Raw genomic sequence first — 14,031 nt, forward strand, 5'->3', positions numbered from 1 at the left:
CCCAACACCCTGCACCCTGGTGTCCCCAACACCCTGTGTCCTGCACCCCGGGGTCCCCAACACCCCACACCCTGCACCGTGGGGTCCCAGACACCCCACACCCTGTGCCCCGGGGTCCCCAACACCTTGCGTCCTGCGCCCCGGGGTCCCCAACACCCCACACCCTGCACCGCAGGGCCCCAGACACCCCACACCTTGTGCCCCAGGGTCCCCAACACCCTATAACTGTCACTTTGGGGTCCCAGCCACCCCACACCCTGCACCCCGGGGTCCCCAACACCCTATAACCTGTACCCTGAGGTCCTGGCCACCCTGTCCCCAGCCACCCCCTACCCTGCACCCCGGGGTCCCAGCCAGCGTGGGCTCAGAGCCCTGGCACGGTGGCCAGCGCGGCCAGCACGGCCTCCAGGTGCTGGGGGTGCGCGTAGGCCACCAGGCCACCCCGGTTCGCCCAGCGCTCGGCCCCCGCCGCCCCCTCCACCGGGCAGTTGTAGACCAGCTCGGGGGGGTCCCTGGTGTCACCCTCCCGCCGCGCCCGCAGAGCCCCCGCCAAGGCCACCGCGCCCCCGCCCAGGGCCCGCAGGATGGCGTGGGGGGCACAGGCGTCCCAGGCGAAGGTGCTGCCCTGGGAGAGGACGTAGGCGTCCGCCAGCCCCAGGATGACACAGAGCATCTTGTAGCCGGCGCCGGCGGCGAAGCGCAGGCGGTGACTGCAGAGGGGGCCCAGGGCCTCCCGCACCGCGGCCCCCTCCGCCCGGCTCAGCACCAGGCAGGGCGCGGGGCACGGCGGCGGGGGGCTGAGCGAGGACAGCCGCGTCTCTCCGTACGCGACGCCCCAGTGGTACCGTCCCTGCCACCTGCGGGGACGGGGACCCTGAGTGCGGACCCCCCCCATCACCAAGGACCCCATCACCTTGGGGTCCTTGGGTGGTCCCCCAAGGGCCACCTCGGGGACACCGTTTCCCCATCCCCAAGGTCTCCCCAGCTTCTAGGGGCCACGATCCAGCCGTGTCCCCCTACCCTCGGGTGCCACGATCCATCCGTGCCCCCGCAGCCCCGGGTGCCGGTACCTGTGGGTCAGGGGGTCCCGTCGGAAGAAGGGCTCGTTGATGACGCCCAGCACGGGGCAGCCCGTGCGCCGGTCGTAGGCCCCGATGAGCACCAGCGCCGAGCACAGCCCCGCCGGGGCGATGCCATCGACGGGGGCCACGTCCTCGCGCCCCGCAATGTACTCGTTGGTGGAGTCTGTGGGGGCAGCCGAATTGGCCGGGGCTCAGCCGCATTGGGGTGGGGGTTGTCCCCAACCCACCGTCTCCCAGCCCCGCCCCCCTCACCGATGGGGTCTATCCAGATGGCCAGGTCCTGGGGGGGCACGCTGAGGGCCACGCTGGCCAGCTCGGCGTCCTCCAGCGTCACGTCCCGGTGCACGGCGGCCGCCAGCAGCTCGGCGGCCGCCCGCTCGGGCTCCAGCACGGAGAGCAGCAGGGCGGCGGTGTCCCCCGGCGTGGCGCAGACCCGCACCGTCACCGTCTCTCCTGCTGGCACCCCCGGCCTCAGCCATGGTCCCCGGTTTTGGGGAGGTGGGGGATGACCCCGGCTCCGTGGCTGCCCCCCACCCCCAGCTCCCCAGGACTCACCCTGCCCGTTCCTGAACTCGTTGGACTCCTCGCCGTGGATGTGGCCCTGCAGCTCGGGGAACTGGGGGGGATGGGGACACAGAGGGTGGCTCAGCCCTCGGGGGGACGCGGGGACACCCTGGGGACCCCACCCCCCCCAGCCCGTCCTCTACCTCCTTCCCCAGGTCGTGCTTGATGACCTCCTGGATGAGGACGTCCGCCAGCGTCTTGAAGTCCTGCAGGAACCTCCTGTTCCTGTCGGCCCCCGTCTTCTCGGCCACCAGCAGCTGGAAGAGGGGCTCCTCGCGCCGGCACAGCCGGGCGATGTGCGCCGCCTTCTCCGAGGCGCCCACCAAGGCCTGCAGCAGCCCTGCCATGGCCGGGGCTGGGGGGGACGCGGCGCTCAGGGCGGGGGGGCGGGTCACAGCCCCTCGCGCCCTGTCCCTAATCGCAGGGTGCGGGCAGCGTCCATGCCGCACCCTGCCCGGCTCTGGCCCCAGGGTGGGGACACGGCTAAAATTATCCCGGCCGGCCGGCGGAGGCCACAGCCCAGGGGTGGGGACGTGGACGTGGGGACATGGGGACATGGACGCGGGGACGTGGGGACATGCGGATGTGGGGACATGGGGACATGAGGATGTGGGGATGTGGGGACATGGGGATGTGGATGTGGGGACATGGGGACGTGAGGATGTGGGGATGTGGGGACATGGGGACATGGCGACATGGATGTGGGGACATGGGGACATGGGGATGTGGGGACATGGGGATGTGGGGACATGGGGACATGGATGTGGGAACACAGGGACATGGACTGGGGGATGTAGGGGTGCGGGGACATGGGGACATGGGGACGTGGGGATGTGGACATGGGGACATGGGGACACGGGGACACGGATGCGGGGACGTGGGGACATGGGGACGTGGGGACATGGGGACATGGGGACATGGATGCGGGGACATGGGGACATGGGGATGTGGGGACGTGGGGACATGGGGACGTGGGGATGTGGGGACATGGGGACATGGATGTGGGAACACAGATATGGACTGCGGGATGTAGGGGTGCGGGGACATGGGGACGTGGGGACATGGGGATGTGGACGTGGGGACATGGGGACATGGATGCAGGGACGTGGCGACATGGGGACATGGGGATGTGGGGACGTGGGGACGTGGGGACATGGGGACATGGGGATGTGGATGTGGGGACATGGGGACATGGGGATGATGTGGGGACATGGGGACATGGGGATGGGGACATGGGGATGTGGGGACATGGGGACATGGATGTGGGAACACAGGGATATGGACTGGGGGATGTAGGGGTGTGGGGACATGGGGACATGGGGACGTGGGGATGTGGACGTGGGGACATGGGGACATGGATGTGGGGACATGGGGACATGGACCTGGGGATGTAGGGGCATGGGGACATGGGGATGGGGGGATGCAGGGATGTGGGGACATGGGGAACGTGGACGTAGGGACATGGACACAAGGGGATGTGGACGCGGGGATGTGGGGACGTGGGGATGTGGGGATGGGGGAAGTGGATGTGGGGACATCAATGTGGGGACGTGGGAATGTGGATGTGGGGACATGGGGACATGGACCTGGGGATGCAGGGACGTAGGGATGTGGGGACACAGGGACATAGGGACGTGGACAAAGGGACGTAGGGATGTGGGAACGTGGACGTGGGGACATCGGGACGTGGATGTGGGGACATGGGGACGTGGATGTGGGGACGTGGACATAGGGGTGTGGGGACCTGGGGATGGGGATGTAGGGACATGGGGACATGGGGACATGGACCTGGGGATGTGGGGACGTGGGGACGTGGACACAGGGACGTGGGGACATAGGGACATGGGGATGTGGACATGGGGACGTGGACATAGGGACGTGGGGACATGGGGATGTGGATGTAGGGACATGGGGACATGGGGACGTGGACCTGGGGATGTGGGGACGTCGGGACGTGGACGTGGGGATGTGGACGTGGACACGTGGGGACACGGGGACATGGGGACGTGGACGTAGGGACACGGGGACGTGGACGCAGGGACGTCGGGACGCAGGTCCTGGCCAAGGAGGCGGCCGCACTGTGGGGTCCCCGCGCGGGGGGGGTCTGTCCCGCGTGGCGGGGGGAGCAGCCAGGGCTGGGGGTGGGGGGGGGGACACGGTGGGGGGGGGGTGTCCGATCCCCGCTGCACCCCTGGAGCGCTGCGGCGCCACGGGGCCGCCCCCCCCCCAGCCCCCGCAGCCCTTCCCGGGGGCCGCGCCGCGCCGGGGGACCCCCACCCCCGGTGTGTCGCCCCCCCCCCCCCGCCGCGGAGAGCCGCCCCCCACCCCCTGCGGCACCCTCAGAGGACCCGCGGGTCCCTCCAGCCACCCCCCCCCCCCCCAGGTTGCCGTTACCGGGGCCGGTGCCGCTGACAGCTCCTGCGGGGCCGCCCGTGGGGCGGGGCCGGCGGGGCCGCGTCACGCCGCCGCTTTAACCCCCTCGGGCCCGCACCGTGCGGGGGGAGCCCGGTGTGCGGGGGGGGGTGGGGGGCGGTGTGTGTCCAGGCGTCCGAGGGACCCTCGGTGTGCGGAGGGGGGTGGGACCCAGGCGTGCGGGGCGGGGACGGGGACGAACGACACCCCCCGGTGTCGGGGCTCCGATCGCCGCCTTCTTCCGCTCCGGGGCGGCACCGGGAGGGGCGGGGGCGGGGGGAAATCGATGCCGCCGCCGCCGCCGCCGCCGCGGGGAAACCGCTTCACCGGGAGTGGGGAATGCTCGCCGTCCCCCCACCCCCCTCGCCCTTTACCCCCGGGGCCCTCCACACACATACACACCCCCCCCCCCCCCCCCACGGTGTGTGCGTGGGTGTGTGTCCCCCTCCCGCGCCATCGCCGGGGCTGGCGGTGTCGCCCCGCGCCGCGAGGTGGCGCCCTCGCCCCGGCGCTGCTCCTCGCACCGGTTTTACCGGCCGCGGGGTGCATGTCCCCCCCGCCCCCCCCCCCCCGCCACACACACACCCCGTCCCCCCCCCGCCCCCTCCACCTCCACCGCTCCGCAACCGCGCCGTGACGCCCCCTGGCGGGATGCGCTCACGCCGCCCTCCCCACCCGTAACGGCACACCCCCCCCCCAGCACACACACACACACACGCACCCCCGTGTGTATGTGTACGTGTGTGTCCGTCCCCCCCCCCGCCACAACCGGGACTGGGTCTCCCCCACACCGGGCTGGGGACACCCCCCCCTCCCGCCACACCGGGGCCGGTGCCACCGGGAGGGGGGGGGGGGGTGTGTGAAGGAGGGGGGGGGGGGGGCGCTCGTCCCCCTTGCCCTCTCCATGGTTCTGATGGGCACCGTGCGCGGAGGGGGGGGGGGGGGGGACGGGGGGGGGTTGTCACGGAGCCGGTTGAGGACAGGGATGGCGAACCGGGAGGCGACGGTAAAGGACCGGCGGGGGATGGCGACCACGGCGCGGGGCGCGGGGAAGGGATGAAATCCGGCATGGACCGAGGAAAGAGTCGGTCCCGGTAAAGGTTGCGGGGGGAGGGGGGGATGGAACGGGGAGGGGGGGGGAGCCCATTGAGGATGGGAAAGGGGTGTGTGGGGGGGTGGAGCGGGAGGAGCATCCCCGGTTTACCGGCGCGGCGGGACCCAACTCCCGGCAAGTGCGTTCGCCCGGCCCCGCCGCACTTGCCGGGAGTTGGGTCCCGCCGCGCCGCTTCCCCGCCACCACCGGAACCCGGGGGAGGTTGGGGGTGGGGGGTGGGGGGGGGTCGGCCCCAACCGGGTGAAGGGGGGGGGGGGGGGGGGGGACCGTTCCCGGTGTTCGGGGGGGGCCGGCGGCGGCTGGTGACAAGCCCCTGCCAGAACCCTCTTTTGTGCGGCCGCAGCCAATCAAGGCCGCTGACGACACACTTCTCTTGGGGTATAAAAACCTCCGGGGCCGCCGCTACCGCCGCTTTTTTCTTTCCTTTCCCCCCCCCCCCCCTTCCCCCCCCTTCCCCCTTCCCCCTTCCCCCTTCCTTCCCCCCCTTTTTTTTTTTTTTTTTTTTTTTTTTTTTTTCCTCCGCTCCCTCCTCCTCTCGAAACTCCCCCCCCTTCCCCTCCTCCCGGGGGGGGGGGGGGGTCCCTCACCGCCCCCTCCCCCTGCTTCCCCCGCCCCCCCCGTTACACCGCCTTCTCCCCCCCCCCCCCCCCCGTTCCGCGCCCCTTGCGCGTTGCGGTGGAAGCGGGGCGGGGGGGACGAGGTGGTTGGTTTTTTTTTTTTTTTTTTTTTTTTGGGGGGGGGGGTTGGTTTATTTAGGGGGGGGCCGTGTTTGGGGTTTTTTTTTATTTTTTTCGGGGTTGTGTTTTTTCTTTTTTTTTTTTTTTTTTTTTTTTTGGTTTGTTTGGTTTTTTTTTTTTTTTTTGGGTTTTTTTTTTTTTTTTTCTTCTTCTTCTTCTTTTCGCCCCGGGATGGCCCCGGTGTTGCTCTGCTTGGCGGCGGCGGTGGCGGCGGTGGCGGGGGTGGGGGGGCTGGAAGGGCAACCTCTCCCCCCGGCTTCCGAGCCCGCTTGCCCCGTGTGTCTTTGGCGGCGGCACAGCAAGGAGCTGCGGCTGGAGAGCATCAAGTCGCAGATCCTGAGCAAGCTGCGGCTGAAGGAAGCGCCCAACATCACCCGGGAGGTGGTGAAGCAGCTCCTGCCCAAGGCCCCCCCCCTCCAGCAGCTCCTCGACCTCCACGACTTCCAGGGGGACTCGCTGCAGCACGACGAGTACCTGGAGGAGGACGAGTATCACGCCACCACCGAGACCGTCATCAGCATGGCCCAGGAAAGTCAGTGCCGCCTTTGTTCCGCCGCCGCAAACTTCCCCGGGTCCCCCCCTCCCCAGCAACCCCGGTCTCCCCCCCGCACATCCCCGTCCGTCCCCCCCCCACCCCCGCGCCGGTTCCCTTCAGCCAGCCCGGGCGACCGCCGGCAGCGTCCCTCCGGGGTGTCCCCTCCTCCCCCGCGGCTCCCCGTCCTCGCCTCGCACCCCTCCCGCCCGGGGTGCACCCCCCCCCCCCCCCACGGGGATCCCGGTCCGCAGCATCCCCCCGCTCGGCCCCCCCCCCCCGGGCAACTCCGTGTGAGTCCCGGGGCGGGATGCACCTCACCGGGACACGACGGGGACACGGGGATGGGACAGCCCGGCCGACAGCCGCTACGGGGCACCGGGAACCGGGAGACGGGACTGGGAATGGCCCCGGGGTGCTGGGACCCGGTACCGGGTGCTGGGACCCGGGACTGGGGACTGGGAGGTGGAACTGGGGACTGGGACTCAGCGCTTGGGACTGGGACATGGCACTGGCACCAGTAGGTTGTGGGACTGGGCGCTGGCAGCAGGTACCGGGACCCGGCGCTGGCACTGGTCTGAGCACCGACACTGCGGCTGGGAGCTGGGACCCAGCACCGCGTACTGGGACGTGGCACTGGGACCCGGGGACCTGGCACTGGGCGCAGGGACTCAGCACCAGCCCCGGCACTGGGACCGGACTGGGGACATGGGGCAGATGGCACCGTGACCTCCTGGTCCCCAGGGCCCTGCCGGGCAGTGGGTGCCAGCGCTCGCCTCCTGCCATGGCACATGGCAGGGTGACGGCAGGGTGACACAGGGTGACAACAGGGCGACGGCAGGGTGACAACAAGGTGACGGCAGGGTGGCAACAGCGTGACAGCAGGGTGGCAGCAAGGTGACAACAGGGTGGCAGTAGGGTGACACAGGGTGACGGCAGGCCCTGCGGGGGACAGCCAGAGTGGTGGGGGGCTGCAAGGGGTCCCCAGCAGGGAGGGGATGGAGGACGGGGGCTTTGCTGCGCTGTAATGTGGCTCCGTCTGTCTGTCTGTGGGTGAGCGGGTGGGGGTCCGGGGCTGCGCCCCCCCCCCCCCCCCCCCCGCCCCTCTCCCTGCCTCAGTTTCCCCCTCCCCAGCTCCAGCTCCACCTGCTCCCGAGCGGGACGAGGCTGGGGGGGGGGGGGGGTGAGACCCCCGGGAGTGGGGCCGGGTGCGAAGGGGGAGCGGAAGGGAGGGAAGTGTGAGGCACTGCTCACCCCCCCCAACCCCCCCACCCCACCCCCCACCCCCCCCGCAGCCCCCCAACGAATTTCCTTCCCAGGCATTAATAGACTCGGGCGGCTTTGAAATTTTATTACCCATAAAATTGACAACACGCTGGGGTTTTCCTCCCCGCGCCGCGTTAACGCTTGCTGCACCCCCCCCCCCCCGCCAACCACCACCCCCCCGGCCCCTTTAACAGCTCGGGGGCCCCCAAAATAAATACCAGAGGGCGGCCCCTCCTCCCGGCCGGCCGGGTCCCCCCCGGCCCCCCTCTGGGAGTCCCACAGCCCCAGGGGTCCCACGGCCGGATGCGCCGCAGGGTCCGGGGCCTGCGCCCCCCCCCCTCCATCCGTCTCCCCCGTCTCCCGTCTCCCCTCTTGGTCCACCACCGCTCCGTTATTATTATGAATTTTTTTTTTTTCCCTCCCTCCTGGCCCCCCCCGTGGCAATTGTGTGGGGTTTTATGGTTCCTGAACAGAAGGAGGGAAAGGGCTTTATAGGCAGCAGAGCCATAAAGCTCTCGGGTTCCCCCCGGCCGTCCCCCCCCCCCCCCCCCCAGTTAATCCCAAACCACCACCCCCAGCACCCCTCCACCGCCACCTTCCCCCCCCTCGTTTTTTTTTTTTTATTTTTTAACTGCAGAAGGACCCCGGGAAGGTTAATTGGGTCCTAAACCCATTTAGGGGCTACCCGTGACCCCCGCGACCCGTGGGGTGGAGGGAGCTTAATGAGGGGCGATGGGGGGCCGGGGCGGGCACGGGCCGGGGCGAGGGGCTGGTGGGGGCCCGGGGTGGAGGGGGGGGGGGTGGGGGGGGCCGGGAGCCGCTCAAGGTCAGCGGGCCGTGAGCGGGGGACACGGGGGACATGGGCAGAGCCACCGCTGGCACGTGGGCGACGAGGGGTCCCCGGCCTTGGGGGGTCTCCAGCGTCCGTCCCGCCCCCCCCCGCCGCGGCAAGCGAGGGGTTAACGGGGCAGAGGTGGGAGCCCCCAAATCCGGGCCCCGGTGGGAACAAAGAGCCGGGGGGGAGTGGGGGTGGGGGGGACCGGGGCCGTGCCCACCCCCCCCCCGCTCCCGGCACATACTCAGCTGTGACCGATGTCCCGGTAACCTTTATCCCCCGTTGCCACAGCGACGGGACGAGCATCCTGGCACCGCCGCAGCCCCGTGCCAGGAGCAGCCAGCGTGGCACAGCCCCCCCCCCATCCCCCCGGACACCCCCCCCACCACCACCACCACCCAGCACCTCCCTCTGCCACCCCGGACCCCCCCAGCTCGCCCCCGGGGCCGCAGGCACCCCGCTGTCCCCCGCGTCCCGGGGAGGGGATCGGTGCGGCCGGTGTCACAGTGAGGGGCTTCGGTGGCAGCTTTCGGGGCCCTGCGCCGGCTCCGGCGCTGCTTTGGCATCTCCCACCGGGAGACCCTACAAAAACAACCCCGGCCGGTGCTGCCCCCCCTCACCGGAGCAAAGGGGTACCGCGTCCCCTCAGGCCACCAGGACCCCTCGAGGTGGCCACCGGCCCGGGCTGGGACAACACCCACCGACGACGGGTGGCAAAGACCCCGTGGAAGGGGCTGGGGGGGGCACAACCTGCCCTGGGGCTGGGAGCCGGGGGGGCCAGCGTGGCTCGGAGGGGACAGGGCAGGGGACAAATGCTCCCCGGGCAGGTCCTGGTAGGGGGGGGAGCGTGTGTTTAATGGGGGGCTTGTGCACAGCAAATTGCTGGGAGGGGTCTGGGTGGGCAGCACCCGGATCCGTCCATCCGTCCTTCGCTCCCCCCCGCCCCAAGCCCCTGTCACTTTGGTTTATGTGCGGCGCGGCGGGGGGGCTGGATGGCATTCGCGGGGCTGCGGCCGGTGTCGTGACCCCCATGTGTTCGGGGAGGCCTCGCGCGCAGCAAATGGCCCCGCGCTGCAGCTGGGTGCTATTAAACCTGACCGGTGCGTGGCAGGGGGAGGGGGGCTGCTGGGGACAGGGAGGGGGGACGGGGGGACGGGGAGGGGGGGGGGGGGGTTGGAAATTCCCAGCTCAATTTGACACAGATGTTTGCCGAGCAGGGAGGGCAGGCGTGGGGCCGGGGTGCTGCCGCGGGGCTGGGGGAGGGCGGTCGGGGACCCCCCACGCCCCGATGGATGCTCGGCATGGGGATGCCGGGGGTTGTGGTCCCGCCGGGGCGGGTGTCCCTGTCCCCGCGGTGGCCACTTGCCATCGCTGAGAGCATCCCCCAGGGCATGACCCAGCGGGGGTCCTGGGTGAAGCATCCCCACGGCGGGCAGAGGTGTGGGGCCAGCCCCAAAAACCAGCCCAGGAAGGGTGGGCGATGGGAAGGGGGGGCGATGGGAGGGTGGGAGAAGGGAGGGATGGTGGGCGCTGGGTGTCCTCTGGGACACTGGGCCGCCGGCGGGGACTCCGGTGGTACCCAGCCCGGTGCCACGGACCCTCCTCGGGGCTTCGCCGCATCCCTGCGGGACCAGGCGCGTTCCCGGCTGCTGCGCAGGGACGCGTTGGGAACCGGCTGCCCCGAAGCAGGTGCTGTGGGGCCGGAACCCCCCTCCCCAGCCCCGCTCGGTCCCCGCGCCCCCCGCGGGGGATCATGAATCCCCGGTGACACGGGGTCAGGGGGCAGCCGGGGACCTTATTGCCAATGGAGGGACAATGACCCCCGGGGCAGCCTCTGACCCGACCTTCAACTCCTAACGACCGAGGAGGAGGAGCGCGCCCGGCCCCCGCGCACCATGGAGCCGCTGGTGGCGGTGGTCGGGGGCGGGGGGGGGGGGTCCCGGGGTGGGGGGGATCCCGGGGTTGGGGGATCCTGAGGTAGGGGGGTCCCGGGGTTGGGGAGTCCCAGGGTTGGGGGGTCCTGAGGTAGTGGGGTCTCAGGGGAGGGGGGTCCCAGGGGAGGGGGGTCCCAGGGGAGGGGGGTCCCAGGGGAGGGGGGCGTCCCGGGGCGGCCTCCCCTGACGCCTCCTTCCTCCCTCCCACAGCGGACCCGGTGGTGCAGATCGAGGGCAACCCCCATTGCTGCTTCTTCAACTTCAGCCCCAAGATCATGTTCACCAAGGTGGTGAAGGCGCAGCTGTGGGTGTACCTGCGCCCGGTGCAGCACCCCTCCACCGTCTACCTGCAGATCCTCCGCCTGAAGCCGGTGACGGAGGAGGGCAGCCGCCACATCCGCATCCGCTCCCTCAAGATCGACCTCAACTCCCGCGTGGGGCACTGGCAGAGCATCGACTTCAAGCACGTGCTGCAGAACTGGTTCAAGCAGCCGCAGAACAACTGGGGCATCGAGATCAACGCCTTCGACCCCAACGGCAACGACTTGGCCGTCACCTCCCTGGGACCCGGCGCCGAAGGGCTGGTAGGTGACCCGGCAGCGGGGTGGGCGCGTGGCTCGGAGGTGGGGGTCGTCCCCCCCTGCCCACGGCCCCGGGGGTCGACGCTGCGCGGAGCTCGTGGGGCATCGTGGTGGCTCCGGTGCTTGGATGGGCACAGGGGTCCTGGCTGTCCCCAGGGAATGGGGGAATAGGGGGGGCAATGGGGACAGGGATGGGTGGCGGCACAGCTCCATGGGGCTGGTGACAGCTTGTGGGGGTGGTCGCGGCTCTCTGGGGGCAGTGACAGCTCCATGGGGACAATCATAGCTCCATGGGGCTGGTCGCCGCTTTGTGGGGAGAGTCACAGCCCCAAGGGGGACAGTGACAGCCCCATGGGGACAATGACAGCTCCATAGGACCAGCCACAGCTCCACAAGACTGGTCACATCTCTGCAGAGCTGGCGATGGCTCCATGGGGCTGGTCACAGCTTTGTGGGGACAGTGACAGCTCCATGGGGACGATGACCTTCCCCTCACGAGGCTGGTGACACCTCCATGTGGCTGCTGAGAGCCCTGTGGGGACAATGACAGCTCCATGGGGCCAGTTACAGCTGCACGGGGCTGGTCACAGTGCCATGGGGATGATGACACTTTCATGGGGCTGGTGACACCTCGATGGGGCTGGTGACACGTTGATGGGGCTGGAGAAACATTGATGGGGCTGGTGGCAGCTCAATGGGGGTGGTGACACCTTGTTGGAGGTGGTGACACCTTGTTGGGCTGGTGACACCTCAATGGGGCTGGTGGCAGCTCCGGGGGGCTGGTGACACCTCGTTGGGCTGGTGACACCTTGTTGGGCTGGTGACACCTCAATGGGGCTGGTGGCACCTCAATGTGGCTGGTGGCAGCTTCATGGGGCTGGTGACACCTCAATGGGGCTGAAGAAACATTGATGGGGCTGGTGACACCTTGTTGGGCTGGTGGCACCTCCATGGGGCTGGTGGCAGCTCCAGGAGGCTGGTGACACCTTGATGGCTTGGTGACACCTCAGTGGGGCTGGTGGCACCTCGTTGGGTTGGTGGCAGCTCCGGGAGGTCGGTGACACCTTGATGGCTGGTGACACCTCAGTGGGGCTGGTGGCACCTCGTTGGGTTGGTGGCAGCTCCGGGAGGTCGGTGACACCTTGATGGCTGGTGACACCTCAGTGGGGCTGGTGGCATCTCGTTGGGTTGGTGGCAGCTCCAGGAGGCTGGTGACACCTCGATGGGTTGGTGACACCTCAGTGGGGCTGGTGGCACCTTGTTGGGTTGGTGGCAGCTCCAGGAGGCTGGTGACACCTCGATGGGTTGGTGACACCTCAGTGGGGCTGGTGGCACCTTGTTGGGTTGGTGGCAGCTCCAGGAGGCTGGTGCCACCTCGATGGGCTGGTGGCACCTCCATGGGGCTGGTGGCAGCTCTGCATGACCATGCGGGACACGGGGAGCCGGGACGGCGGGACGGTGGGTCAGCCCAAAGTTGACGCGTGTGTGTGTGTATGTGTGTCCCCCCCCTCTCCCTCCACTCTCCCCCCTCCCCCCCCCCCAACCCAGCACCCCTTCATGGAGCTGCGGGTGCTGGAGAACAACAAGCGTTCGCGGCGCAACCTGGGGCTGGACTGCGACGAGCACTCGACCGAGTCGCGCTGCTGCCGCTACCCCCTCACCGTCGACTTCGAGGCCTTCGGCTGGGACTGGATTATCGCCCCCAAGAGATACAAAGCCAACTACTGCTCGGGGCAGTGCGAGTACATGTTCATGCAGAAGTACCCCCACACCCACCTGGTGCAGCAGGCCAACCCCCGGGGCTCGGCGGGGCCCTGCTGCACCCCCACCAAGATGTCCCCCATCAACATGCTCTACTTCAACGACAAACAGCAGATCATCTATGGCAAGATCCCGGGAATGGTGGTTGACAGATGCGGGTGCTCTTAAAAAAAAAAACAGCCCGGCTTGGGGCTGCCCCCCTCCGCCCCCACCCCGGCCCCCCCCCCCCAACCCCCCCCACCCCAGTCCTCCTCCTCCTCCTCCTCCACCACCAACAAACTCCTCTTCCAGTTTTTGGGGGTTTGGATTTTTTTTTTTTTTTGGTTGCTTCTTTTTTTTTTTTTTTTTTTTTTTTTTTTAAAAAAAAAATTACAAAAGAACAAAGCGTCGAAATTCCTTCGGATGTTGGGGGAAGAGAGAGAGAGAAGAGGAGCCCACGGAGAAACGCTGCACCAAACCCGCGCTTCGACATGCATTGTGCAATAAAGCAACCGGACGGAGAAGGGAAGGGGACGGCCGGGACCCCCAGCACCGCCACCCCCCGCCCGCGGCACCCACAGCACGGCACGGCACCGGCATGGCACGGCACGGCACGGCACGGCACTCCTGCCCCAGCTCAACGGCGACGGAGGCGGCCGAGCGGACCCCACGTCACCCCGCGCTCCTGGAGCGGGGACGGGGATGTCCCTGCCCGCCCCACGGCCAAGGTGACATCCAAGGGGTGGGTGGCCCCCGTCCCCCAGCAGCCCCGCGGTGCCAGCCCCGCTCCTGCAGTGAGGACGGCGGGATGCGGCAGCGGGACCCCCGGGACGGGCGCACCGGGGCCAGGCGAGCGCCGGTGACAGCTTCGGCCCGGGAGGAAACCGTCTCCCTTCTTTAATTTATTTATTTATTAATCACCCTCCCGGCCGGCGCTTTGCTGCGGGAAGCCCCGCTCACCCCGGTCCCTTCCTTCACGCCGCCAGCACCATCCTGGCACCCATGACCCGACAGCGGGGACAGCCCTGGGAGGGCTGCTTCAGCCCGGAGCCCCCCGGCCCTGGTACCGCCGGTGTCCCGGGGCATCCCCGGGCACGGATGGCCTGAGGGGAACGGAGCTGCTGCCCACGCTTTGGATCCGGCACTGGCACCGCCGGCGGGATGGCGCTGCTTGTCCCGGTGTGGCTGGTGGGATGGCAATGCTCATCCCGGGGATGCTCACCCTGGGGATGCT

The 14,031-nt window shown here is 69.2% G+C and overlaps 2 protein-coding genes across 4 annotated transcripts; one reads left to right on the forward strand and one right to left on the reverse strand.

Annotated features, from left to right (window-relative positions):
* Positions 1-215: 215 nt before the first annotated feature.
* INPP1 (inositol polyphosphate-1-phosphatase) lies at positions 216-4,327 on the reverse strand. Of its 2 annotated transcripts, none has more exons than XM_063359148.1 (6): positions 4,041-4,327; positions 1,790-2,001; positions 1,638-1,698; positions 1,335-1,538; positions 1,071-1,245; positions 216-857 (listed from the first exon to the last, which is right to left on the reverse strand). In XM_063359148.1, the coding sequence occupies exons 2-6, from the start codon at positions 1,991-1,993 to the stop codon at positions 365-367; spliced, it is 1,137 nt and encodes a 378-aa protein (XP_063215218.1). In that variant the 5' UTR covers positions 1,994-2,001; positions 4,041-4,327; the 3' UTR covers positions 216-364. The 2 variants fall into 2 exon arrangements, with proteins under 2 accessions (XP_063215218.1, XP_063215220.1); XM_063359150.1 differs by having other exon boundaries at positions 1,335-1,535; positions 4,041-4,320.
* On the forward strand, positions 2,633-13,108 carry GDF11 (growth differentiation factor 11). 2 transcript variants are annotated; one of them, XM_063359152.1, is made up of 3 exons: positions 2,633-3,700; positions 10,687-11,060; positions 12,606-13,108. In XM_063359152.1, the coding sequence occupies exons 1-3, from the start codon at positions 3,421-3,423 to the stop codon at positions 12,984-12,986; spliced, it is 1,035 nt and encodes a 344-aa protein (XP_063215222.1). In that variant the 5' UTR covers positions 2,633-3,420; the 3' UTR covers positions 12,987-13,108. The 2 variants fall into 2 exon arrangements, with proteins under 2 accessions (XP_063215222.1, XP_063215221.1); XM_063359151.1 differs by lacking the exon at positions 2,633-3,700 and adding an exon at positions 6,024-6,441.
* The last annotated feature ends 923 nt before the right edge of the window (positions 13,109-14,031 follow it).

This window comes from Chroicocephalus ridibundus, chromosome 24 (assembly GCF_963924245.1).
Source record: "Chroicocephalus ridibundus chromosome 24, bChrRid1.1, whole genome shotgun sequence".
NCBI classification, from domain to species: domain Eukaryota; kingdom Metazoa; phylum Chordata; class Aves; order Charadriiformes; family Laridae; genus Chroicocephalus; species Chroicocephalus ridibundus.